This window comes from Suricata suricatta, chromosome 3 (assembly GCF_006229205.1).
Source record: "Suricata suricatta isolate VVHF042 chromosome 3, meerkat_22Aug2017_6uvM2_HiC, whole genome shotgun sequence".
NCBI classification, from domain to species: Eukaryota; Metazoa; Chordata; class Mammalia; order Carnivora; family Herpestidae; genus Suricata; species Suricata suricatta.
Window position 1 is genome coordinate 18,758,858 of NC_043702.1, and position 24,226 is coordinate 18,783,083.

The 24,226-nt window shown below is 55.4% G+C and overlaps 1 protein-coding gene across 12 annotated transcripts in view; it reads left to right on the forward strand.

The window, feature by feature from the left end:
• The window catches only part of TNS1 (tensin 1), a 184,503-nt gene that overhangs the window by 149,858 nt on the left and 10,419 nt on the right, over positions 1-24,226 (forward strand). For 6 of the 12 annotated variants that reach the window (XM_029933858.1, XM_029933864.1, XM_029933863.1 and 3 more), the window contains 11 exons: positions 647-843; positions 1,809-1,884; positions 5,072-5,164; positions 5,753-5,776; positions 6,241-6,279; positions 13,621-13,819; positions 16,855-17,837; positions 20,851-20,937; positions 21,905-22,036; positions 22,423-22,515; positions 23,233-23,310. In XM_029933858.1, coding sequence (XP_029789718.1) covers positions 647-843; positions 1,809-1,884; positions 5,072-5,164; positions 5,753-5,776; positions 6,241-6,279; positions 13,621-13,819; positions 16,855-17,837; positions 20,851-20,937; positions 21,905-22,036; positions 22,423-22,515; positions 23,233-23,310 — 2,001 coding nt within the window. The remainder of the gene's footprint in view (positions 1-646; positions 844-1,808; positions 1,885-5,071; positions 5,165-5,752; positions 5,777-6,240; positions 6,280-13,620; positions 13,820-16,854; positions 17,838-20,850; positions 20,938-21,904; positions 22,037-22,422; positions 22,516-23,232; positions 23,311-24,226) is intronic. The other 6 variants (XM_029933861.1, XM_029933867.1, XM_029933859.1 and 3 more) reach the window with 3 other exon arrangements.

A 24,226-nucleotide genomic window follows, 5' to 3' on the forward strand; every position in this document is an offset into this window, starting at 1 on the left:
CCCTGTGCTGCTGGGAGGGGCAGGGCGTGAAGCTCACCATCTTTGGGGCGAGAAAAGGGGTGGGTAGATGAGGGGCCAGCAGAAGGGAAGTTGGTCAGAGCTTTCAGAGGTGCATGGGAGGAAGGTTGGGGAACCCCAGAGAAGACAGGCAATGTTCTAGGGGCCTGCTGGGGCTGGGGACTTCACAAGAAGACTTAAGTTGTTTCTTTGTTTCTCCTCGGGAGCACTATTTGTACGATGATGCATTATTTGCTCCTTCCAAATGTCTTCCCCATGGACCTGATGTTGCTTGTTGGCTGATGCGGTCACCTTGGAGACCGTCTCTCCTTCCACCTTCCCTCATTTCCCTGGAAGTTCTGGCCCTCTGCCTCCAGGGTTTGCAAGGAGTTGACATCTGTTTCTTGTATCAGCCCTTTGTGCTTTGGGCCCCAGCCCTGTGCAGGGTAGAGATTCCTGGTGAAGGCCAGCCCAGCCTTAGCAGAGAAAGTCTGGGGTGCAGGCAGAGGGAGCTGGTGAGGAGTGCTCAGGACCGACAGGCCCAGCTCCAGTGTGGCCCCTGGCTAAGATGCACCACCTTCTCTGGGGCCCAGCTGATCCTGTCTCGCCCGATATGCTCATTGCCTTCTATGCCCTGCATTCCTCCCAGGGGTGCAGGCTCGGGAGAAGCAGCCTGCAGAGCGCCCAGCCCCTCTCCGGAGGCGGGCGGCCAGCGACGGACAGTATGAGGACCAGTCTCCAGAGCCTGCGTCTCCCCGTAGCCCTGGGGTCCGTTCCCCGGTCCAGTGTGTCTCCCCCGAGCTGGCTCTCACCATTGCCCTCAATCCTGGAGGGCGGCCCAAAGAGGTGAGTCCTTGGGCTGCATCTTGTGGCCAGAGAGGGTGATGGAGCCCCCCCAAACTATCCAGGAGCCAGACAGTCACCTGAGTGCACTGCCCTGCCAGTAAACTCAGTCCTCATCCTGTATCTCTTTTTTGGCTTGTGGAAGTTGGCTTTTCCCTCCCTAAATAGTTCTGTGCTCCTACTTCTTAGATTAACACTGACCCTGAAGTTCCTTCCTAAAGAGCGCCCCTTAGTAGGGTGGTAAGGATACTGGGCATGACACAGATGACCCCAGTCTCTACACTCCAAAGCAGATCATAGAGACTGACAATAGTGGTTTTGAATTCTTTCTAGATATAGCGTTTTCTTGGGAGATCTAATTTCCATGCCAACAGGTTTGTATTTCTGAGACATTTCAGTAGTTGGAGGCAGTAGATCTTAAACTTCATTGGGCATCGCAGTCACTGGGGAGTTGGTTAAAAATGTAGATTCCTGAGTCCACCTCCAGAGAGTCCAGCATATTAGGTCTGGGACAGGGCTGAGGAATATGCATTGGAAATGTACATCTTGGAAGATTCTGATATGAGTGGCCCATGTCCAGTGAAATCCAGGTTAGCGAGTTATTCTGGATGCAAATGGTTTTTGGACATCTTTTCTCTCCTGCCTGCCTTCTGGCAGGACCCGAGCCCCCCATCCCAGCCCCTTCTCTTCGGCCCCATTGTGCAGTCTTTCCAAGGCAGGTGTCCCTGGTTTCCACCCATGCTGGACCACGGCTTTGCAAAGAGCCAATTTCCTTTCTCTCAGTGACGAGGGAATTGGTGGCACTGTGAATGGCCAGGGTCTATCTCCCTTTGATCGTTGTGCTTGCCTGAGGAGGGGTGGATGGTCGGGCTGGTGAGGGGACTTGTGGGCGGGTTACCTGGCCCCTGATTTCAGGGTATGGCTGCCAGTGGGCATCCCCTCAACCCCACCCTGTTCTTCTCTTGCAGCCCCACCTGCACAGCTACAAGGAGGCCTTTGAGGAGATGGAGGGAGCTTCCCCCACCAGCCCTCAACAGAGTGGGGGTAAGAACTCCTCACTGAGCCTGTCTTCCCTGGCTCCCCTCAAGCCCCACTCTCAGTCCGGCCTGAGTAAGCACCCCAGGTGTGGGAGAAGGTGCCAGCAGTGCAGGGCAGGGTCAGGATCTGCACTCATTTCACGTCACCATCCCTGCGCCACGTCTCTTCATTTCGTTGTCCACGCACGGACACGTATGGAAGAAGCAGCTACAGGCTCGGGATCCTACCGACCTTCTGTGGGGTTCCTGGCCTCCCAGAGTCTAGACTTTCCTTAGTTGTTGAGATTTTTGCATTCTGCATGCAACCCCACTGCCCAATTCCTAAAGTGACTGACTTGCTGGTATGTCTGTGAGATACCCTTTGACCTCCTTGCTCCTGACCCCCATTTCTGTCCACGTCCAGTCATCCGGTTCCATTTCAGGCAACCTCCTTAGTTTCCATCAAGGAAAGAAAGGCCCAGAACACTGAGCCTAGTGGAGTCCCCGTCTCAACCATCCTTGGCCTCCAGGCAAGAGCATCTAGTTTGTTCTTTCTGATGCGCTCCCTGGAGAGGCAAATCCCCAAAGGATGGAGGCATTTACACCCATGCAGAAGACCTGGATGAGTGCAGGGGTGGTGTAGAAGAGGCAGGAGGAGCTGGAAGGCAGCAGGGGTGGGGCAGCAGTGACGGGACAATACTGAGGAGGACTCAGGGTCCCCGTGACAGGCCCGGGGCGGCAGGGGAGGGAGGGACAGTGAGGGGAGGAGGGTGAGGACAGAACTGGTGGCATGTTCTGCTGGTGGCTGGCTGTTCTGAGGAGCGGAGGAATGTGGCACCGGTCCCCTGCCACGGTGCCAGCACAGCTTGTGTTGGCTGTCACGTGGGGTGTGCAGGAGGCCCAAACTGTGAGCGTCGTGGCCGTCCCCAGAGCAGTGCCATCCAAGGGAAATAGGACACGAGTCATGTTTGTGATGTAAAATTTTCTAGTAGCCACGTCGAAAGACAACAGGGAACCAGAGAAGTAGATTTTAATAGTTTTTATTTAACCCCCAATATCTAAAATATTATCATCTCAGTAGGTAAATCAAGATAGAACTATCAATGAGGTCTATTACAATCTTTCTTAAAAAAATGTAAAAGGAGGCTGATGAAATTCCTTTCAATAATGGGTTTTCTTTAACCCCCAAGATCCATCATAGAAAGAGAGGTGTTGCCTTCTTATTTCACACCGGGGGCTTGAAATCGGGCATGTGTTTTATGTGTGCGGTGCATCGCCATTCAGACTGGCCGCAGAGTGCAGGTGTGTTCTGAGCCTCGTGGGCCTCCGGGCCACCCGGGGGACAGCGCAAGCCCAGGGCGGTCTGCTCAAGAGGTGGCTCCGTGGCCTTTTGTGACTCCGTGGAATCGCTCTCCCTGGTCTTACCCCTCCACCTTCACCCCTGCTCCAATTCGCGGTTGGTCCAATCAGCTAGGATCTCAGTCATCACCCTGTTTGGGATGGAAGCCATCTGGGCTGAGTGTGAGTTCGGTTTTTGCTGCATGTGCCTGTCCCCATCATTCTTGCCCTGTCCTCGCCAGCCCTGGTGCCCCAGTGGGGAGAAGAAGTCCGAGGTTTCATCAGACATGGGGTTAGGAGAGAGGACAGAGGCGGAGAAATGCGAGGAATTTCTGTGTTGGGAAGCAAAAGCCTTGCCCAGCTTCAGGGCCACCCACTCATCTGGCTCAGCACAAGAGCCAGATGCCTGGGGACTATAGCAGGAGCCCCCAGTGGCTGGAGGTGCTGGAAGCAGAGCCAGGAGAAACCTCCCCCTGCCTCTTGTCCTCTTCACCGTGGGTCACCGGGCCACCTGTGCCTCCTGCCACACCAGCTGGGCCAACACAGGCACACCTGTGAGCTGGGGATGCTTCGTTCTCCTTTCCCGGGCAGCGGTCTCTGATGCTGGGCTCGTTCCTCCACAGCTAACTGCATTCAAATTCATTCATTTGACAAACATTAATAAGTGCTTGATAAGGGTCTACTGCAAGATGTCAATAAGTGATGCGTGTCACTTGCATAGAGAGATCGTAGCTTTTTGTTTCCTGTAGGTTCCTCTGTCTTTTGGGAAAAGGAAGAGGGGTTGCGGGGGTTCCCAGAGCTGCCGTGCGGGTGCTAGGCATTGGCAGGTGACCACTGGTCTGCTGAGGCCACCCGTGTGTGGCGGGCAGGCTTGGGCTCTGGCTGATCTGTCTGGCTGTGTGTCCTTGGGGCCCGTGGCCTCTGCAGGTTCCCGATGTCTGTGCTGGAGACATGGAGCTCACTTCTTACTTCTCAGAGGTGTGTTAGGGGAGGCAGCTGCTGCCCACTGAGGAGAGATCTCGTGACTCGGCATAACCACCGCCCTGTAGTTCAGCTCCAACACTGGCCTTGTCCTTGGCTGATGGGAAAACGCCCGGCAGCCCTTTCTGACCTTGTGTGTTACATGACACTCCTGACCCAGGCGGGCAGCTGGGAAGGGCCCTGGGGTTTGCACAGAGAGTTGGTGCTCTTGGCCAGGGATGGTGGAGACGGGGCTTCTCCCTCTTCTGGGACGCTGGGATTTGGGGGTACAGAGAGCCCCACACTGAGAAATTCTTTCTTCCTGGGGTTTGCAAGTGACATGGTTGGCTGGGGGGGGGTCAAAGACCTTTGGCCGAGAGCTGCCCTGGGATCTCTGGTGGGCATGGCTCTGCCCATGGTCCCTTTCCTTCCTCCATCCTTTACAGGATGTGCTGTCTCGATATCCCATTTCCTTTAGTTCTCTAAGTCCATCGAAGTGTGTGGTATAGAGAGACTGTGAGAGAGGATGAAGGAAGAGAGAATATAGCATGGAGGGAGTCAGAGAAAGCCTGTGTGTGTGTCCTGAGCTGTGGTGATGATGCAAGGGGACCCCAGCGATGCCACTGAGGGCCCGAGCATGGAAATTAGTTTCTCGAGGCTGAGGGCCAGGCCGAGGGGCAGCGCCATTTCCTGACTTTGTGTGCCCTCAGAGCTGCGGAGAAACGCAGGGATGGGAAAGGGCTGTGGCAGCAACCTCAGATTGGGGCTGGTTTTCCTGGGCCGCCCCTGCTGCCCATCCCTCACTGACATGCCCGCACTTAGGGGTGTCCCTACTCCTGCCCCTTTTCCTCTCCCCACCCCTCCCTCATCCCGAGGCTCACTCGCTGGCTGTGTCTTTTTTCTTCTTTTGGGCACAGTGCGCTCCCCTCCAGGTCTGGCCAAGACACCCCTGTCTGCTCTTGGCCTGAAACCCCACAACCCCGCGGACATCCTGCTGCACCCTACTGGTGGTAAGTGACTCTGGGGAAGGGAGGTGGTGGGGGAGGCCTAAGGGATGAGTCGGGGTTGGAGGACCCGTATGGTCCTGGGCAGCAGGGGGGGCCTCAGGATCTAATCAGAAAATGCCCAAAGGTGATGGGTTCTCAGTACCCTTCTGGAAACAAGATGGTAGGTTGGTTTTGTGCCCACACTAAGGTCAGGCCTGTGTAGGGGGCTCTCTGTGCAGGGATTGAGGGGGGTAGGTCCTTTTATAGTCTTCGTGGGGTCAGTGCCACTCCCAAGATCATCTGACTTGGGAATTTGGAGGCGTGGCCTCAGTTTCCTTCTCTATTAACCTGACTCCAATGTCCCCTAGTGTTCAGGCACTTGTGTCCTTGGATGTGCGTGTGCACACACACACACACGCACAGAGATGTACACACGCCCCCAGCTCACACTTCCTACTTCCTTATCAATGCCCCAGCTCCTTTTCTCCCTGTAGGAAAGGGGAGAGTGGAGGGCCCTGGTCCCTGAGTGGCCATTCTGAGCAGGCTGAGCCTAGACTCTGGTTTGAGGGCTGGGCTGGAGCTCTTGGGGCCAACGTTGCTTTTTTTCCTCAGTCCCCAGAAGACTGATCCAGCCAGGTAGGAGGGCAACGACATGCATGTGTGACCCACGCGGCCGGCACAGCCTCCCGCTCGGAGGTGTCTGCATGGCCAGGGACACTTGAGTCACCAGGGAGCAGAAGCGGGCTGGGGCTGCCTCTCACTAGCCAGCACACTTCTGCTTCAGATGCAAGCTCAGGGCACAGGGGCTGTGAGAGGGGCTGGTGTTGTCCCTGGGAGCGAGGCCGTCCTTGAACCGTGTGCGTCCTGAGCTCCCAGGGTCCTGTCAGCATGGCTCTTAGGATCTCACCCCTCACCCTGGACTCATCCGCCCTGGCCTCGCCCCTGCTTTCCTACCTCCACTTTCTCAGCGAATTCTCTTTCAGGAAATGATCCCTGTTAATCGATCTCTCTCTCTCCTTTCTGCTCTTCCTCACCTCCTTATCACCTGCCTCTCTTTCCTGCCTCTCCTTCCTCCTACCTCTCCTCTCGTCTTCCCTCAGAGGAGGATGAGGGGAAGGTGGTGACAGAGCTTCCCAAAGGTAAGCGTGGCTTTGCTGTGTGGCTGCTTCCCTCTCTCTGGGTCTGGGAATGGCTGGCTTGGTTGGGCTGCCCCAGAGGGCAGATGTCTTTTCTGAAGGGTCTCAGCCTTCTGGCCCTCACCCCCTGCTGATGGGCTGGCACCCTGGGCGCTGCCCTGAGCTCTGACTGAGGAGCTGGGCACAGGTTCAGGCATAGCCAGCTCTGGGCGCCAGTGTGGTGCCACCTTGCGATGACCCCCTCCCCTTCCTCCCCTAGTGCCACTTCTGCTAGCTTGCCTGGGGTGCGGCCAGTGCCCTCAGAGGGCGAAGGGACACGTCATCCCACTTCTGGGGGCCTGGCCCGCATGCATAGCTCAGCAGTCTCAGAGCTGAGCGTTGCCGTCTTGGAGCCCTTGCTGTGGCAGCTGGTGGGGAGGGAGTCTGCCTTTCCGGGACCTTGGGTGCCTCTGGGGATTTCACAATGGCTGTGGACCCCTCCCACAAGGATGCGTCAGGGCACCTGTGCACGTGATTTGCCCAGGTTCAAGGGGTTAGCAAGTCTGTGTCCCAGCTTAATGCTTGGTGTAGATGAACTCTGCATTGTACACGAGGCAGAGTGGGGGACATAGAGAGGGGGACATGGGCAGAGAAGGGGAGCAGAGGCGGGACATAATCTGCCTTCTGGCCCTCACCCCCTGCTTGGAGGCCTTTAACTTATTAGGAACAGAAGTCAAGTGATGATTCAAGAGCATCAGGTGAAATGAAGGAGGTGCTGGCTTAGGCCATCTGTATGTGACTCTGGGCCTCAGTGTCCCTGTCTCCACCAGCCAGGCTTAGATGAAGTGAGCACTATGGTCCCTTCCAGCTCTGACATGTTAGATGTTCTGACTTCCCACTTGGGCCCTGGTTCTGGGTAGCCTGGTTTCTTTAAAGGCTCTATGTGCTTTTCTGAAGCACACTTCCTTTGTACTCACCGCCTTGATTTCCCACTCCCAGAGTGGGCATGGGCTGTGCCCCTTGGAATCTGCCCACTGGGCACCAGCCAGAGTTTGGGCAGCAGCCCCAGGCTGCCTGGGGGGCGCAGAAAGAGGTGGCGCAACAGACCCCAAGTGGGGGATCTCCCGGGTGCTCTTGGCTGTCCTTCCCCCCGCCTCCTCCGGGAGTTGGGGCTAGGGGGAGGGAAGGGGCTCCCTCCAGGCTGGCTGCTGGCTCCCAGCTCCTGACAGGGCCATGAAAATGGGATAGGAGTCCAGAAATGCTGGGGCCCAGGTGTACCCACAAACCCTCTCCAGTGAGAAGATCTGAGGGGAGATTATCCCACAGGCTGATAGGTGCTGGGAGTTGTTTCCCACTTGGGGTGACACTTCAGAGAAGCGAGTATCAGCAGAACTGAACTGCCCGTTTCACCCTGCAGATGGCTCTTGGCCTTCAAGGCCCCGACCCTCCGCTGTGTGGTTTGGAGGGGATAGCTCTTGGGGATCACCTCTGCTGCACCCATCGTTTCCACAGGTGTGGGGCTGAGGCCTGTGTTGTGGGGCGAGGGCCCAGGGCTTCTGCCCAAGGCCACAGTGAGGAGGCAGCAGGGCCCAGACAGGACTCACAGGTCTCCTTTCTCCTAGTCAAGGGGCTATTTCAAAACCCTCCTCCTGTCTCCAGACACCGTGCCCTGGGATTCCCGTGTGGGGGGCCAGAATCGCTGTCATGGCCTGGGGAGCGGGCAGGGAGAGGGCCAGGTGCAAGGCTGTGGGCAGCCAGTTCCATTTTTCCTGAATCATGTCCCACCTCCCTGGTCAGACCGAAGCATATTGTTTGCTGACCCTCCTTGTCAAAGCTCTGATGAGAAAGTCAGAAAGAGATGCCTGTGAGGAAAAATGATCAGAGGCAGAATCACTCGGCTAGAGGAGAAGCAGATTTCAGGAGGGGTCTGCTCTCAAAGCACTCTGCTAAATGCTTTACATGTATTAATTCTCTCATTCTTTGGTCATTTCGTCAGTATTTCATGTGCCTAATATGTGTCTGGCTCTGGGAACATAATCATGTGCGGTACTGTGATTCCGAATCTCATGGAGCATATGCACGAGCAGGGGCCAGAATTAAATTAGTCGGAAGTACATACTGAGATAGCACTCAAAAGGGAAGGGATACAGTTTATGAGACCTTATAGCCAGGAGCCTGACATTGGTTGAAGAAGTAAGATGTGAGGGTTAACTTAGTGAAACTGGGAGGTGAGAAAAGCATTCGATGTAGAGGAAAAACATGTACAAAGGGCATGGGGTGGGAGGGCATGTTTTTTCTAGGAACTGCAAAATCAGCGAGGTTGAGAGCAAGAGGGGCCTGGAGGCTGGAGTAAGGAGGAAGGTGGTACAGATGAGGTTCACCAGGCAGGAGTGAGATCATGGGTGGCCATAGTCACATCATCTTGTTTAACAACCAAGACTGAGAGGAAGGTGGAACCCCGTTTTACCAATGAGAAGATGATGTGTAGGGTGGCTAAATGACTTGGCTAGGCCCACAGAGTCCATCAGGGGCATGGCTGAAAGCCGGTGCTGGATCAGCTTGTAGAGGCTGTCCCTTTCCATGGAACTACACCGCACTGGGCGCAACCTCCAAATGGAAACAGTGGGGCTGGGGACTGGGTTCTCTGTGAAGGAGGAAGAAGCAAGCCTGCAACAGTTACCACATGAGGTCAACATCCAGAATGTCTTCCCAGTGGTGAAACAGGGAAAGAAATTGTGGAAGCTTCCTTCCCAGAGGAATGGGAACAGGGGACAGTCACATTAGGTTCTGTTTGTCCAGATGATCAGATGGGGTGGATTTGGCATAAAGGGAGACTTTGGACTAGAAATGGCTCCTCTGGGGGGGCTCTTCCTGTGCTGAGACCCTTGGTGAGGGGTGGCCCTTGCCAGCTGGGACTCTGGGGCAGTGCTGTGCAGCGCAGATTTATGGAACACCTATTATGTGCCAGGTGCTATGCGAGGCACTGAGGGTATCATGTGAAATATCCTGGTGAGGGCAGAGATGTGATCATATAGCTCAGCGTAAGGACAGAGTGCCGAGTGGGGTTGGAACAGGGTGTTATGGGAGTTCAGAACTCCTGTGTATGAATCTAAAAGGCTTGAAATTCCTACTTTCCAGCTGCTGATTGGAACTTGGGGGTTCTTTACTTCCTGTTACCACCCACATGTCTTCATCTTACTTGGGGTGTGCAGGCCCCTTCTCTCCAGGCAAAGAACCTTTCCTGGTGGCAGGAAATGCGCTCCAGGGTGTGGGTGAAGAGCGGACAGTGCCCTGGGTCCGGTGCGGACAGGCCACTCTTCTGCTTCCAGTTGCTCTCAGCTGCCGACAACCACTTGGAATAAGTTTGGGCTTCTGGAATGTTCTACAGGAAGTACCCTCCGTGGCTCCACCTCTCCCACTCTTTCCAACTCCTTTGGGTGTATCTGCTCCAGGCCTGGAGGAGAGGAGGGAGGTAGCAGGAGAGGCGAGAGAAGGCTAGAGGGAGGCAGGAGCGGGTGTGGCGGGGGCCATGGACCAGCACCAATGGGGCTGCTCATAAACACCAGTGTGGAAATTAGCAGAGGAGAATTAGAGGGAGCTTCCCCATCTCTGTCACTTGATCCTGGCTGGGCAGGTGGGTGTATGTTCATTCCCATTTTACAGAAGAGGAGATTGAGTCCCAGAAAGTTTCAGCAGTGTGTCCCAGCTCACCCCTCCAGGAAGTGAGAGAAGGGAGATCCCATGAGTCATATGTTGTCCTGTGGTTTGGAAGAGAGAAAAAGCCAAGGAATAGACAGAAGAAGGAGGTATTTTCAACATGGTTACTGAGTCTGAAAACTCAGGCCTTAAAGGTTGGTTTTGAACAGTTCTGGAGACAGACCCAAGAAGTCAAGTAACTTCCCAAAGATCGGGCCTCTGTTCATGAGAAGCAGAGATGGAGGCAAAGGGCTCTGCTCATCTCTCCTCCTGGGTGGGGCTGGTAGGCCAGGATGGGCGGACAGATGGCCACAGCCTAGCCGAGCAAAGATGAGGATGGCCATGCCCCCATTGGGACAGGGGACGGGCACAGAGGTGGGGGCAGGGCCAGGTAGGCTGGGTCGCTGAAATCATCCCGGCCTGGGAGCAAAGCCCTGTGGCTGGCTGCCCTCTGAGCCCATGGACTTTCCTTCCGTGTGAATGGAAGGCAGCCACTGCTTCTCCCTGGGCGAGCTGTCCTGTCCCCCAAGTTCAGACACAGTCCTCCTCTGGCTTCCCGTGGCTTCGGATCCAGTCAGAGTGGGGAAGGGGCTGATGAAACAGAATCTCTAACGTGCTGTCCCTTCATCACCCTGTGCCGAGTTTGTGCAGGCCCCCAGCCTGGAGCTCAGGCTACTCTGCTCAGGTCAGGAACAGTCAGTGGGGCCGCGGCCTTGCTTAATGGCGAGCGGGCCAGATGAGAGTTGGCATCCATGGGTCCTGGGCTCGGCTCTGTCCTGACTAGGGGAGAAGGTGGTGAGACTCATTTAATCTCAATTTTACTGCTGTCAAAGGGGTACATTTTTTTACAGGGTGGGGTATAGGGTAATCTGAGTTGCTGACCTAGTGTATGGGCCTGGGTCCCGGCGGAAACAGATGGCTCATTCCACTGGGCAATGGAGAAGAGTTTAATGGACTATTGAAAAGGTCTGGGCAGACCCGTGATGGGTGGTGAAGCACCCTCAGGTGGTCTCTAGCCAGAGAAGGAGCCGTCCTCATGCCAGACCTGAAGCTGAAGCAGACAGCTGGAGCAGAGGGCCCCTGACCAGAGCTGTGGTCTTGGGCAGAGGGACGCAGCCTCTGGCACCTTGACCTTCTCTCCTTCCTCCCTCCCTCCCTCCCATCTCCTGCCAGTCCTTCCCACTGGCTGAAGGCCAAAGCCTTCCTGAGTCCTAGAACCACCGGAGGGTCTGGGGGATGCAGTCAGTACTGGCCTCCAGGGACACAGAGCAAACTGGACTGGCAGGAGAGCACAGACTTTAGGGATCACACATGGGGGTTTTAGCCGGAGCTTCCAGGGAAAGAGAAAAATGAGTGCATGTCTCTTGAGTCCAGTCATTATGCATCTCTGCCTGGGTGGGGGCCGGACAGTGAAGATCATGTACTGGCTGGCTTATAGGATAGATACACATCAAGGGCTCACTGTAGGCAATGGGGTGTGGGGAGCGCTGTGAATATAGGTCAGCAAGGAGCCCAGCGTGGCCAGGGAGCAGGTGCATGTCCTTGTCTTCCAGTGAGAGAAAAGGGGTGCCGAGGACTGCAGGCACCCAGGGGAAGCCAAGAGCCTGGAAAGGTACAGGAGGAGTTCTCAGAGAGTGACCCAGAATGGTGAGGGAGGGGAAGGGAGGGGGGATTCTGGTTTTGTGTCTCCATTGCCATTTCTGTGGGCTCCTTGTTGCGTGATTCCTCGCACCCTGATGGGGTTACCCCAGGACACAGTCATCCTCCCAAGACTAAAGACACATGAAATACTGGCTCCCTGGCTTTAGCTGGCCAGTGCATGTGTGCAGTGGGCAGGAGGGGGCTCCAGGTCAGATTGCCTGTTCTCCTAGGCCAAATCTGCCCCTCACCGTGTGACAGGGTGAGGGACTCACATTCTCCAGTTACGTACATTCTCCTACTTTGCTCATGTACTTGCTATTTTTATCAGTATTAATACTTCTGGCTGCCATGCTGGAGTACTGGGAAGCAGCCAGCTCTCGGTGTCCCCATGGGGCTGTGGCCCTTCTCTAGGCTTCCAGGAGCCAGCACTGAGAGACAGGATACCATGGTGCTAGTATCCTATGGCCATTGATTGGCTGTGTGTTCTGGGGCAAATCACTTCACCTCTCTGTTTTTGTACAGAAAGTTTCATTGCCATACAGCCATGCTCTTTGTTCAGGGATCGTCTATGACTTTGTCCTACAAACGCAGGATTGAGTACTTGCCACAGACACCATTTGCTAAATGGCCTAAACGACTTACTGTCTAACCTTTTACAAAGTGTGCGCCTACCCCGGGTCAGAGGATCTCTGTAGCATCTCCTTGCTCCAGCAGGCCCTCGGGCATGGTTGGCACAGAACCAATGCCATTGGCAGTGAAGAAGCCTGGGGCTTCTGTGAGGTGGGTGTGTGGCCTGGGCTGATGGAGGGGAGGCTTTTGAGGAGGCCTCGCTTACCCCTGCCTCCAGCTTCGGGGCACCGAGGTGCCTGCTTCTGTATCACCCTGTGCCCGGTATCTGGAATAGGACACCCCATGCTTGTCCCTCTGAAGACATCCTGTCCTCCCCATCCGCTGTCACACAGGCCTGGCCGGCCCAGGGCAGCACAGATTCCCTGGTTCTTCACTTTCGCAGGCTGGTTTCTGCAGATGCCCTGACTGCGTGTGGGGTATGAGCCTGTGCTCTGATCACGTCTCTCCTGGGGGAGATATAGGATGGGGCCAGGACTGGAGGTGTTAGGAACATCATCTAGCCCTGCTCACGTCCCCGGAGAGGCCACGAGGGCCCTGCTTCTTCTCCTGGTGTAGAATGGAGTTAGTTTCAGGCCTGGCCTCAGAGGTCTGGATGGGCGGGGGAGGGGGTCAGACAAGTGCCGGCTGGGGGTCAGAAGATCTGGCTCCCGGCTGTGCCTCTCAGACACACAGATTGCTCTTCCCAGGCCTCAGAGCCCTCACCTGTAGAATGGCCTTGCTGGCTCTTGTCCCCCAACGCCCCTGATCTTTACACCCTCCTAAACACTGGACTCCGGCAGTCATGTCAGTCTCAGGAGGAATGCTAAGTGTGTCAGGCAAGGTGGGTGGGTGTGTCTTGGCAGGGCCGGGGCTGCGCGTGACTCACCAGCACAGGCCTGTTGCTAGGCCAGCAAGCCTGTTTCTGGATTCTGGGTGTGGGTGGAGCCTGTGTGAACCCTGGCTCTGTTCTGAATGTGGGCAAGGCTGGGCTGGAGCTCTGGGTCCGCTGTAGCGCCCAGACATCGGTGGTGCTGGGGGTGGGGGGGCCTTGGAGAGCCTGGTGGGCTGGGTAGAAGGCTCTTTGAAGAAAAGAAGCAGCGTAAAGGAGCGCCAGCTATAGACAGGTGTCCTAGCCCCAGAGGGGAGGATTCTGTGATGGCCGTGTTCAGTGGCAAAGCTGGGGTCCGTTTCTGGGAAGCTTCTGTGAGCGAGGCCCTGAGTAAAGGCTCTGTGGGGGCTCTCACAGCTTTTCCAAGACACTGGGAAGAGAGGTAGCCCCAGGGGTGCCTTTTGCATGCTTGGCTGTCCTTTGGGAACTGTCCCCACAGGCTGGGGGAATGCTGTCGGGTTCCCTGACAGCTTGGGAGGGGTCTACACTGCACCCTCGTGGACCTCAGCATTCTCTTCTGCCCCTTCCAGAGCCCCGGAGCTACGTGGAGTCGGTGGTGCGGACGGCAGTGGCTGGGCCCCGAACTCAGGACCCCGAGCCCAAGAGCTTTAGCGCCCCAGCTGTCCAGGCCTATAGCCATGAGATGCCCCTGAGGAACGGGACCCTGGGAGGCTCCTTTGTGTCCCCCAGCCCCCTCTCCACCAGCAGCCCTATCCTCAGTGCTGGCAGGTAAGTGGGGAGGAGGGTCCAGGCTTGGGTCTGCCTAGAGCGCAGGTGGGCAGAAATCACATCCAGGGAGCTGCACCTTGGAAACCAGCCCACCGGGGTGCACTGGGAGAGCATCCCGGGTGCCAGATCCCATGGGGAGCATGAGGGCGGAGGACCTGTAACTCCCAGGCTGAATTCAATCCCACCTTCCGGAAAACTGTGCAGCAGGTACACTGCCATGCATGTGGTGAATCAGTGCTCCCTGCAACTTTAAAATCTAACAAAAGCAATGAGATAATGGTCTAGTGAGTCTTTCTATGTGCCTGGCACTTTGCTAAATGCTACTACTATGATCCTACTTTTCATAAGGGGAAACTGAGGCACAGGGAGGCCAGGGAGCTTGCTCAAGGTCCTGCAGTTAAACAGTAGCAGAAATAGGATTTGGACCAAAGGCGTCTGGTTCTAGAACCCACGTCTCTCCTGGCCCTGCGTTTAGGTGCCACCTGTCACAGATGACACACAGATGTGCTCAAAGCAGATGTAGAAGTGTCTGGATTTCCCAGCAAGGGCCTACCGTTTCTGGCTAGGGGTGCAGAGAGGGTTTCTGGGGGGGCTGGAGGTATTTGTGGTGAGGCCAGAAGAGTGATCAGGTATTGAAACGGGGAGAGGGAGGGAGCAATATTCTAGAAGGACAGCACAGCCAGGGCTGGGGAGGGGGGGGCTGAGGGCATGCAGCTGCTGGTGAGGAGGGATGTGTTGGTGGATGGGCGGCTGGCTTCCCCGGATGGGTCAGACAGAGAGGAAAGCCTGGATCAGGCAGGGGAGGGGTCTGAAGGGGAAAGCCCCCCTTGTGGGGGGTACAGTGAGAAGCTACCTAGCTGGGGGAGTGGAGTGTGGGCTTGGTGACAGGGAGAGCGTGACATGATACCGGAGAGGGAGCTGGAGATGAGCTGGGGCAGGACGTAGGGTGCCAGGCTTGGTGGTTGGGGACTAGGAAGGGAGACTGCCACTGGGCGTCCCTTTACACGCCCACCCCCATCCTAGCCTAGGCTCCTAGGAGGCCTCGGAACTCTCCAGCCACCTCCTGCTACTATCACCGGCTGGGCCTGGTGGCTGTTTGCTGCATGCCCTCCGCCCTATGTTGGTCCCGCACAGCGCATCTCCTCCCAGGTCAGGGTGGGGTGGCCAGGTGAGCAGAGGCTGTGTTCTGCTCTTCTGAGAATTCTGGAACCTCGGGGCACCTGGATGGCTCGTGAGTTAAGCGGCCAACTTCGTCCCAGGTCATGATCTCAGAGTTCATGGGTTTAAGCCCTGCATCAGGCTCTGTGCTAACAGTTCAGAGCCTCCAGCCTCCAGCCTCCTTCAGCTTCTGTGTCTCCCTCTCTTTCTGGCTCTCTCCTGCTCACTCTCTCTCTCTCAAACATAAACATTAAAAAAAAATTAAAAGATTTCTGGAACCTCAAGCCAAGCGTGCATCCCCAGTTCACCTTGCCCCCTCCGCAGCCTCTTGATAGGCAGACAGGCTCCATTTCTTAAGAAATGTGCGTCTAGCCAGAATGTGAATTCTCCCTTTCAAAATGGACATTTTCCTAACCTGGCCAGCCCCCACTGCCCATGCCCAGGGAGCCTTGAATCAGGAAGTTTTCACTGTTTCTCACTCAAAGTCCTCCTGCTGTAGAGCTGGCTCTTTTCAGGGCTCAGGAAGCTAGTGTTTCTCCTGTGGGGTTAATCTTCCAGAACTCCATGTCAGTCCCCCACCCCGGCCCAGCCCACTCAGCCTGACACTCCCTCCATTCCTCAGAAGCCATGTTATTCTGTACCAGGAATGGCATTCCACTCTAGCCACTTCTGGGATCTAAGGTAGACTTTTTCTTGGCCTTGCCTGTGACCTGCTTCCTGCCCTTGGCTTTTGTGTGCCCCCCTCAGCCAGGGAGCTGAGCTTATCCAGCCTGGCCTCCAGACTCCTTCCAGTCTGTAGCTCCAGGCTGGCCCATTGGCTTGTGTAAGGACAGCCCCCACCCTTGCTCCACCCAGGGGCCTGTGCCACCTCCCTACCTGCCACCTCCCTACAGCCTCAGCTTATGCAGGGTCTCTGTCGACCTTGGCCTCTCCTACCATATCATCAATGGATAGGAGTTTGGGTCTGGAAAGAATCAGGGCCGTCTATTCCAGCACCCTTGTTTCCCACATGAGGAAACTTTAATAAGCACGATCCAGGTTGCACGTAACTTTGGAGGAGAGCCTGTGACTATGGCTGTCCCCTGCCCCCCTGACACAGTCCCCTCTGAACTGAATTTTATCAAAGCCTTAGAATTGGAAGCAACCTTTGTGCTCATCTACACTAACTGCCCGACAGAGGAAATTCCCACCTCAACATTCAGGTCAAGAGGTTGGTCATCTTCTGCTTAAATGCTGCTAATGATGGGTGTCTCATTACTATGGAAGGCAGCTTGCTAAATCAGTGTGGCCAGATCCAAAGGCTGGAAAGCAGACTTTACAATAAGCTGGAACCTCCCGCTCTGAGACTTTGGTATCTTTCCCTTTTGCGGCTATCCAGGAATGAAAGCTCAGGTCTAGCACTTGCAGTGTTCAAAGATGCTAATAGCATCCTGAGAGCAGTGAGTCAAGGCGGGGACACTCCCAGTAGGAACAGGAGCTGGAGGGTTTGACCCCACCCTGGTATTCAGTGTCCGTGGTACTGGGGGTGGCATGGGGACATACATCTTCAGTTTCCATAGGGGATACCCCCCTTGCTTTGACTTGTGGCTCAGGCATCAACAAGGGACAGTAGGGAAGACATGGGCTTCGGAATCAGGTCTAACTGCATTGGAACCCTGGTCTCTTACAGGCTATGTGGTCATGAGCTGATTGCCGAACCTCTCTGAGCCTCTGTCTCTTCGTCCATGGGGTGATGTGCAAAAGTTGGGACATTTTGGTGCATGTCAGTGGGCTCTTACTGTTGTCACTAGTGCTTTGGGGAGAGCTAAGGGCTCACTGAAAGCCTGGCCTTCATTAAATGCCACCTTGACATCTCAACCTGCCCCCTCTCTTTCCAGCACTTCAGTGGGGAGTTTCCCATCCGGGGAAAGCAGCGACCAGGGCCCCCGGACACCTACCCAGCCTTTGCTGGATTCAGGCTTCCGCTCGGGCAGCCTGGGACAGCCTAGCCCTTCGGCTCAGAGAAGCTACCAGAGCTCTTCTCCTCTCCCGACCGTGGGCAGCAGCTACAGCAGCCCTGACTACTCACTACAGCAGTTCGGCTCCCCAGACAGCCAGGCGCGGCCTCAGTTCACTGTGGCCGGCGTCCACACGGTGCCTGGGAGCCCTCAGGCGCGCCACAGGACAGTGGGCACCAATACTCCTCCCAGTCCTGGCTTCGGCCGCCGGGCCATCAACCCCAGCATGGCTGCTCCCAGTAGCCCCAGTTTGAGCCACCGCCAGGTGATGGGTCCAGTGGGAACTGGTTACCATGGTAGTGCAGTCTCCAGCCCCCAGAGCAGTGCAGCGACCACCCCGGGAAGCCCCAGCCTGGGCCGGCACCCTGGGGCACACCAGGTTCCAGGCCTCCACGGCAGTGTGGCCACCACCCCGGGAAGCCCCAGCCTGGGCCGGCACCCGGGAGGACCCGGATCCATGATTCCCGGCAGCCCCAGCTTGGACCGGCACGCGGCCTACGGGGGCCATTCCACCCCTGAGGACCGGAGACCCACGCTGTCCCGGCAGAGCAGTGCCTCCGGCTACCAGGCTCCCTCGACGCCCTCCTTCCCTGTGTCCCCTGCCTACTACCCGGGCCTCAGCAGCCCTGTCACCTCCCCGTCACCGGATTCTGCAGCCTTCCGGCAAGGGAGCCCGACGCCAGCCCTGCCCGAGAAGCGGAGGATGTCCGTGGGAGACCGGGCGGGCAGCCTCCCCAACTATGCCACCGTCAACGGGAAGGTGTCCTCCTCACCTGTGGCCAGCGGCATGTCCAGTCCCAGTGGGGGCAGCACCGTCTCCTTCTCCCACACGCTGCCTGACTTCTCCAAGTACTCCATGCCAGGTGAGCCCCTCCCCCCGCCCCCACCTCCGCCGTGGCAGATGGGCCCCTGGTTGGGATGTCTGTCTCCGTCTCCGTGCTGACGGCTCCTTGACACACAACCTTGGGGCGGCTCACTAATTTCTTGGCCTCAGTTTCCTTGTCTGTGTAATGGGAGTTGGAAGTGTCCTCAAAGTAAGTGGGCTGGGTTGGGGGACAGCGAGGAGGCTGTGGGTGCCCATGATGAGGATGAAGAGGAGGAGGAGAAGGATGAAGATGGTGTTGATGATTATCATCACCATCATTATAGCTTCTGCCACTCGCAGGCACACGCTGTGTGCCAGGCTCTGAGCCACGCACTAAGCCTTTAATCCTCACGGCTGCCTGGCAAAGTAGGTATGATCACCCCCATTTCATGCATGAGCAAAATGAGGCTTAGAGAGACTCAGTCATTTGTCCAGGGTCACAGTTAGTACATAGCTTCTGAATTAGGCCCATGTGCCCTGACACTCATGCCCTCGAAGCATTATTGGAGTCACCTTCTCCTGTTTTCATATTTGTGATGTAGCAGAACTTGGAAAATCTGCCCTCCTGACCTTCACCGCCATCCCTTTGGCCTGCCCACGGCACTCTGTCCCCACCTTTTGATCCCACTGTGTGCACATCACTGATAACGGGCCCGGCAGCCAGCAGTGCCATGGGCTGAGGCCCAGGGTTGGGCACTTTCCCTGGAGTCTGTTTTCTACCAGCCCGGCTTCACCGAAGCTCATGCGGGTTCACACACTGAACCCTTCCCTCATTGCCAGAACTTGGCATCTTTGGCCTCCACGTAGAGGGCTGGGTATCTGAACACCAAGGTCAAGGCCTCAGCTGATCTGTAGCTTCTCAGCCAGACCTTAAATATGCCTGTTGCAGAATGGCCCTGGAGCTCTGGGGCATTCGAGGAAGATTCAGACGGTTTTAAGCAGCCCGGGGTGGGCCCCTGCCACCTAGATTCTCAGTGTGTCACTCCCAGGTCCGACCCCAACAGGGTCGACAGTGACCCCGCATGCCCCTGCTTCCTGCTGTCCACCAGAGATGTCTGATTCCCAGCCCCTCTTCTTGGAGGACGGAAAACTTCCAGTAGTGGGGACGTTTCCTGTTTCCCACCATCTCCCCTGCTTAAAATAGCCACTGGAGTCAACACAGGAAGGCGCAGGGTGCTGCAGCCACCTCTCACAGCTCATCAGGCCCTGAAGCCGCGGGCCTGGGGCTTCAGAGCAGAGAGAGAGGCAGCTTGCAGCAGTTGCTCAGCCCGGCTGCTTCGCCCGAGGCCCCCCCCTAAGCATGCAGCTGCCAGGAAAGGGACCGGCCTACCCCCTTGCTGTCCTTCAGAGGCCGATCCCAGGGGCCTAGCCCAGGGTGACCGACAAGTCAAAATGGACACACAATCTAACCCGTATCTCAGCTCTGCTCTCAACTTTATAGTGTCCTTAGCACAGAAGCCCTCTGTTCTGGCTTCTCTCTGAAGAAAGGGGAGGAAACCTGTAGAATTGGAATATTTCTTTCTTCCTCTTCTCCCAACCCTCCCTTTTTTTTTTTAATGTTTATTTATTTTTGAAGGAGATACAGACAGAGCATGAGTGGGGGAAGAGTAGAGAGAGAAGGGTACACAGAATCGGAAGCAGGCTCCAGGCTCAGAGCTGTCAGCACAGAGCCCAACGTGGGGCTTGAACTCACAAACGATGAGCTCATGACCTGAGCTGAAGTGGAATGCTCAATCAGCTGAGCCACCCAGGCACCCCCTCCCCTTTTTATCTCTTTGCTGCCAGAAGATGAAGGAAGGGCTTGGAGAGCGAGGGCTGCCTGTCCTGATACCCTGACAAAGGAGATCAGGCAAAGCAGGCACTAAATGGGTGGCTGTGTTTCCTTACACCTGGGAACATCTTACAGGAGCCTTTCTGTGAACCGCCTGTGTGATTTGGGCAGGTTCCTCTCCCTCTTTGAACCTCACTGTCCCTCATTTGTGAAGTCGAGTGGTTAGACTGGATGCTCTCTGAGTATCTTCCAGAACCTAATGCTCCATAAAGCATCTCTGGTCTGCCAAGGGTCTGGGTGGGGTTCATTTGCCAGGGACGTGGGGTATGTGACTCACAGTAGAAAGCCTCTAAGCCACCTCCTCCTCTGTTCCAGAGCAGGACTGAGTTTTTGTGTGTTTATGACGGAGAAGACGGGCCCTCCATATAGGCCATGAGGAAGGGCTTGGGGAGAGGTGACGGAAATGTAGCTTTCTTCCCTCAGTGTCAAGGTTGCTATGACAAAGTTGGGAAATTCATCTGGTGGAGAAAGAGGCTGGAAGGTGAAGTGCCTTGGCCTGTGGGAGAGAAGCTGCAGGAAGGGTTTGGCCCAGATCTTCTGGAGAGAGGAGGGGCTGGCAGGGAGGAAGGGTTTTCCTCAGCCCAGTGAGAACACTGTGCCAGGCTTTTCCGTAGGAGAGCAGCTCCGTGATGCACAGCAGTCAGCAGGAGACGGGGAAGGCTGGGCAAGCTGCTCGAGGCCCCTTCCTGCAGGGCTCTCTGATGGCATTTGAGGACACTGCCTTTCTGTGTTCGCTTCCTATGGCTGCCACAACCAAGTGCCACAAACTTGGTGACTGAGACAACAATTTAGTTTCTCATGGACTGGAGTCTCGAAGTCCAAAATCAAGGTGTTGGCAGGCTCCTTCTGGAGGCCCAAGGGAGAATGTGTTCTAGGCTTGCCTCTCAGCTTCTTGTGGCTGCTGACAAATCCTCGGTGTCCCCTGGCTTGTGGATGCGACCCTCCAGCCTCTGCCTCTATCTTCACAACTGCCCCCGTGGTCTCTGTGTCTCTCCTTCCCTTCTGATATGAACACGGGTCATATTGGATTGGGGCCCCTCTAGCATAACCACATCTTAACTTCTGTCTGCGGAGAGCCTCTTTCCAAATAAGGTCACATTCACAGGTCTCTGGGGTTAGGGCTCCAACCTACCTTTTTGGGGGACACAGTTCAACCCATAACTGTCTCCGTCTTTTTTAGACAACAGCCCTGAGACCCGGGCTAAAGTGAAGTTCGTCCAGGACACTTCTAAGTATTGGTACAAACCGGAGATCTCCAGAGAGCAGGGTGAGTCCTGGGCGGCCCCGAGGGCCCTGGGGTCCATCAGAGGTCATGGCTAGCTGTAGCCCACCCTGTCTTTGGGCAGACTTACTCCTTTTTGCAGTACGGGGTAGACATGGAGGGGGGCTGGGATCAAGTTCAGAGAGTAAGAGGCACCTCCCCGGGGTGAACTGGGGGGAGTGGAACCAGGGTTTGTAGACCTACGAAGAGTGCTTAAAAGAGCAAAGTCTCGGGGCACCTGTGTGGCTCAGTCAGTTAACCATCCGACTTCAGCTCAGGCCAAGATCTTGTGGTCTGTGAGTTCAAGCCCTGTGTCAGACTCTGTGCTGACAGCTCAGAGCCTGGAGGCTGCTTCAGATTCTGTGTCTCCCTCTCTCTGTGCCTCCCCACCCACCCCTCGCTCAAGCTCTATTTCTTTCTGTCTCAAAATAAAACATTAAAAAAAAAAGGTAGCAAAGTCTTGATTTTCCAAGCAAGGTAAAAGGCTGGCCGAGATAATAGCAAATCTTAGCTTATCTACATGATGTGGACAGTTTTGCACATTTTACAGAAGAAATGAAGTTGGGGGTGTGGGGATGGAGTGAGGCGCACCGGACTCCCAGGGAAGGTGGATGTAAGACAGGTGTTGGTGACTGTGGCCCAGGGCCCGGACCTCTTTCTTTCTGTAAATGCAGTTTTGTTGGAATGCACCGTATCTACTCGCTTATGTGTTGTTTTTGTGGCTGCTTTTGCTCTGCAGTGGTAGAGCCGAGAAGTTTGCAATCGAGATGGCACGGCCTGCGAAGCCTGAAATATTTACTCCCTGGCTATTTATAGAAGACATTTGCCAACTTTAGCAGAGCAAAGGAGGACCCTTAGGGGTGTTTAAGTTCTAACTGAAGAGCGAGATTCGGTAGACCTGATGAGTCTTGAGCAGGGCCCAGTGCCATCAATTTCTTATTTGCTCTGGTTTCCTCATCCCTCCCCATTTCAGCCATCGCCCTCCTTAAGGACCAGGAGCCAGGGGCCTTCATCATCCGAGACAGCCACTCCTTCCGAGGGGCCTACGGGCTGGCCATGAAGGTGTCCTCACCTCCTCCGACCATCGTGCAGCAGAATAAAAAAGGTAATGCCCTCACCTCAAGCCGGGTTTCTGGACCAAGTGGTCTGCACAGCCTCCTTGGAGCCCGAGGCTCCAGAAGGTCCTGGGGCCGGACAGACCTATACTTTCAGGGGGGAGCTGGTCCTTGCTGAGTCAGACTCTTTAGGAGAACAAGTCTGGGGCCTAATGATGGTTGGGGTCTGAGGACAGGGAAGCAGGATTATTGGGACTCTGGCTTGAGTGTTTCCTGGAGCAGTGGTGTCTCCACTGCTGGGTTCTGGCTGTATTCTCTTTCTGGCCCTTTCCCCCATCACAGAGCCACCTGTGGGGAAGGGATGAAGCAGTGTTAGCAGGTGGTGGGAGGGCCCCATGAGAAGTGCTCAAACCTCACATCATTCTCTTTATCCCAGGGGACATGACCCACGAGCTGGTAAGACATTTCCTGATAGAGACTGGCCCCAGAGGAGTCAAGCTCAAGGGCTGCCCCAACGAGCCAAACTTCGGTGAGCTGTCCCCCACCCCTGTCTCCACAGCCAGTTGACCTAGCTTGTCTCAGGCCTGTCCCAGGCCCCCCCTTGTCATAGATGCAGCAGAAGAAATGAACAGTGAGTGGCCTCCTGTCCTCTGTACTGTGGCTGATTCATTCTGCCACATTCCTTTCTGCATTTGTCTCCTGGCACTGAGATGCATTATCATTAAAATTTAAATAACAGCTGTAACAACTGCCTTCATCGACCACCTACTGTGTGAAAGTCACTGTCTGGGAGCCTGTGTTACTTCTGGTCTCATAACAATCCTGCATGGGAGGTGTTATGGTCCCATTTACACGTGAGGAAACTGGGGTTCATGGAAGTTAGACTTCTCCAAGAACACAGAGCTAAGAAGTGACTGAGCTGGGATTTGATCCCATGATTTCTCTGATACTTCTGCTGCACTGTCCTGAGAGGCACCCCAGCAGCTGGAGGGACTTAGGAGAGATGTTAGGAGGAACTTTCTAGAAAGGAAGCCTCATGGCTGCTAGCGTGAGCTACTGGAACCTCCTCCCTTAGACCTTGCTAACAAAGAGGGAGTGGATTTTCAGCTTCATCGGTGGGATGAGGGAGAGGTGGGTAATAAAGAAGCTGAAGATGGCGGCTTGTGGGGTGGGGTGGTCAGGCTCCTCAGTGGCCGGGGCCTGCTCCCAGTGACACTGCTCCTGACATGCTGTCTCTCCCCCGCAGGGTCTCTCTCTGCCCTGGTCTACCAGCATTCCATCATCCCCCTTGCTCTGCCCTGCAAGCTGGTCATTCCAAACCGAGGTAGGAACGTGAGACTCCTTGCTCTCCAAGTACATCTTTGAACCGGGCTGCTGCTCATATCAGTGCTGCCAGCAGTTCCAGAACATGGGCCAGCGTCGGAGGACACGGGTCACTTTGCCAATCTGGGGAAATTTAAAACTACTCTCCTTTTTTAAAAAAAAATCTCCTATTAAAAAAGAAGGAAAAGTTCTTTTAAAACCTTAACTCCAGGAACACACACAATTGACTTTCCAGATTGTTCTGGAAAATTCTCTGGTGGCTTTCAGAAATTCTTTCGTGAATGCTCATAATAAGCCCGGGAGGAGGCACTAGAGGTAGGAGTTGGTTATGGGGAGGACTGTGTCTGGAGGAGATGGGCATCAGCGGGCAGGGCTGAAGGAAGGGGGAGAGGAAAGCAGATTTATGTCATGGGGGCGCCCAGGTGTTGAAGGTTGGTCTGAATAAAAAGGAAGGAGCACACTCAGAGAAAGAGGTGACTGGGCTCCTCATGGCGTGGGAAGGAAACGGGGCCAAGACGTTCCTGGAGTTTCTGGTCTGCTTGGCTGAGAGGCTGTTCTCTGACTGAGGGGACATAGAGCTCATAGGAAGAGCAAGCCCTCTTGATTTTGGCAAATATAGTGCCCACCTGAGGGAAATTATCGTCGACCTTGACCTTGGGGGTCTAGGAACTAGAAACTGGGTACCTTGTCCCCATCCTCTCTGTTTACAAACAGGATATTTGGAAGTGTCTCTGGGACTCTCTTCCACCTTCCCTTGGAGCTCCTGGGGTCATGCCCACCCACAAAACCCATAATGTTATTTCACAGTTTCTTTGAATCCAGCTCAATTCATTGAATTATTAATAATAATTGACCAACATCATTGGTTTAAAAGTCCAAGTACAACCTAAGTAGCGCTATGAACCACACAGTTGAGA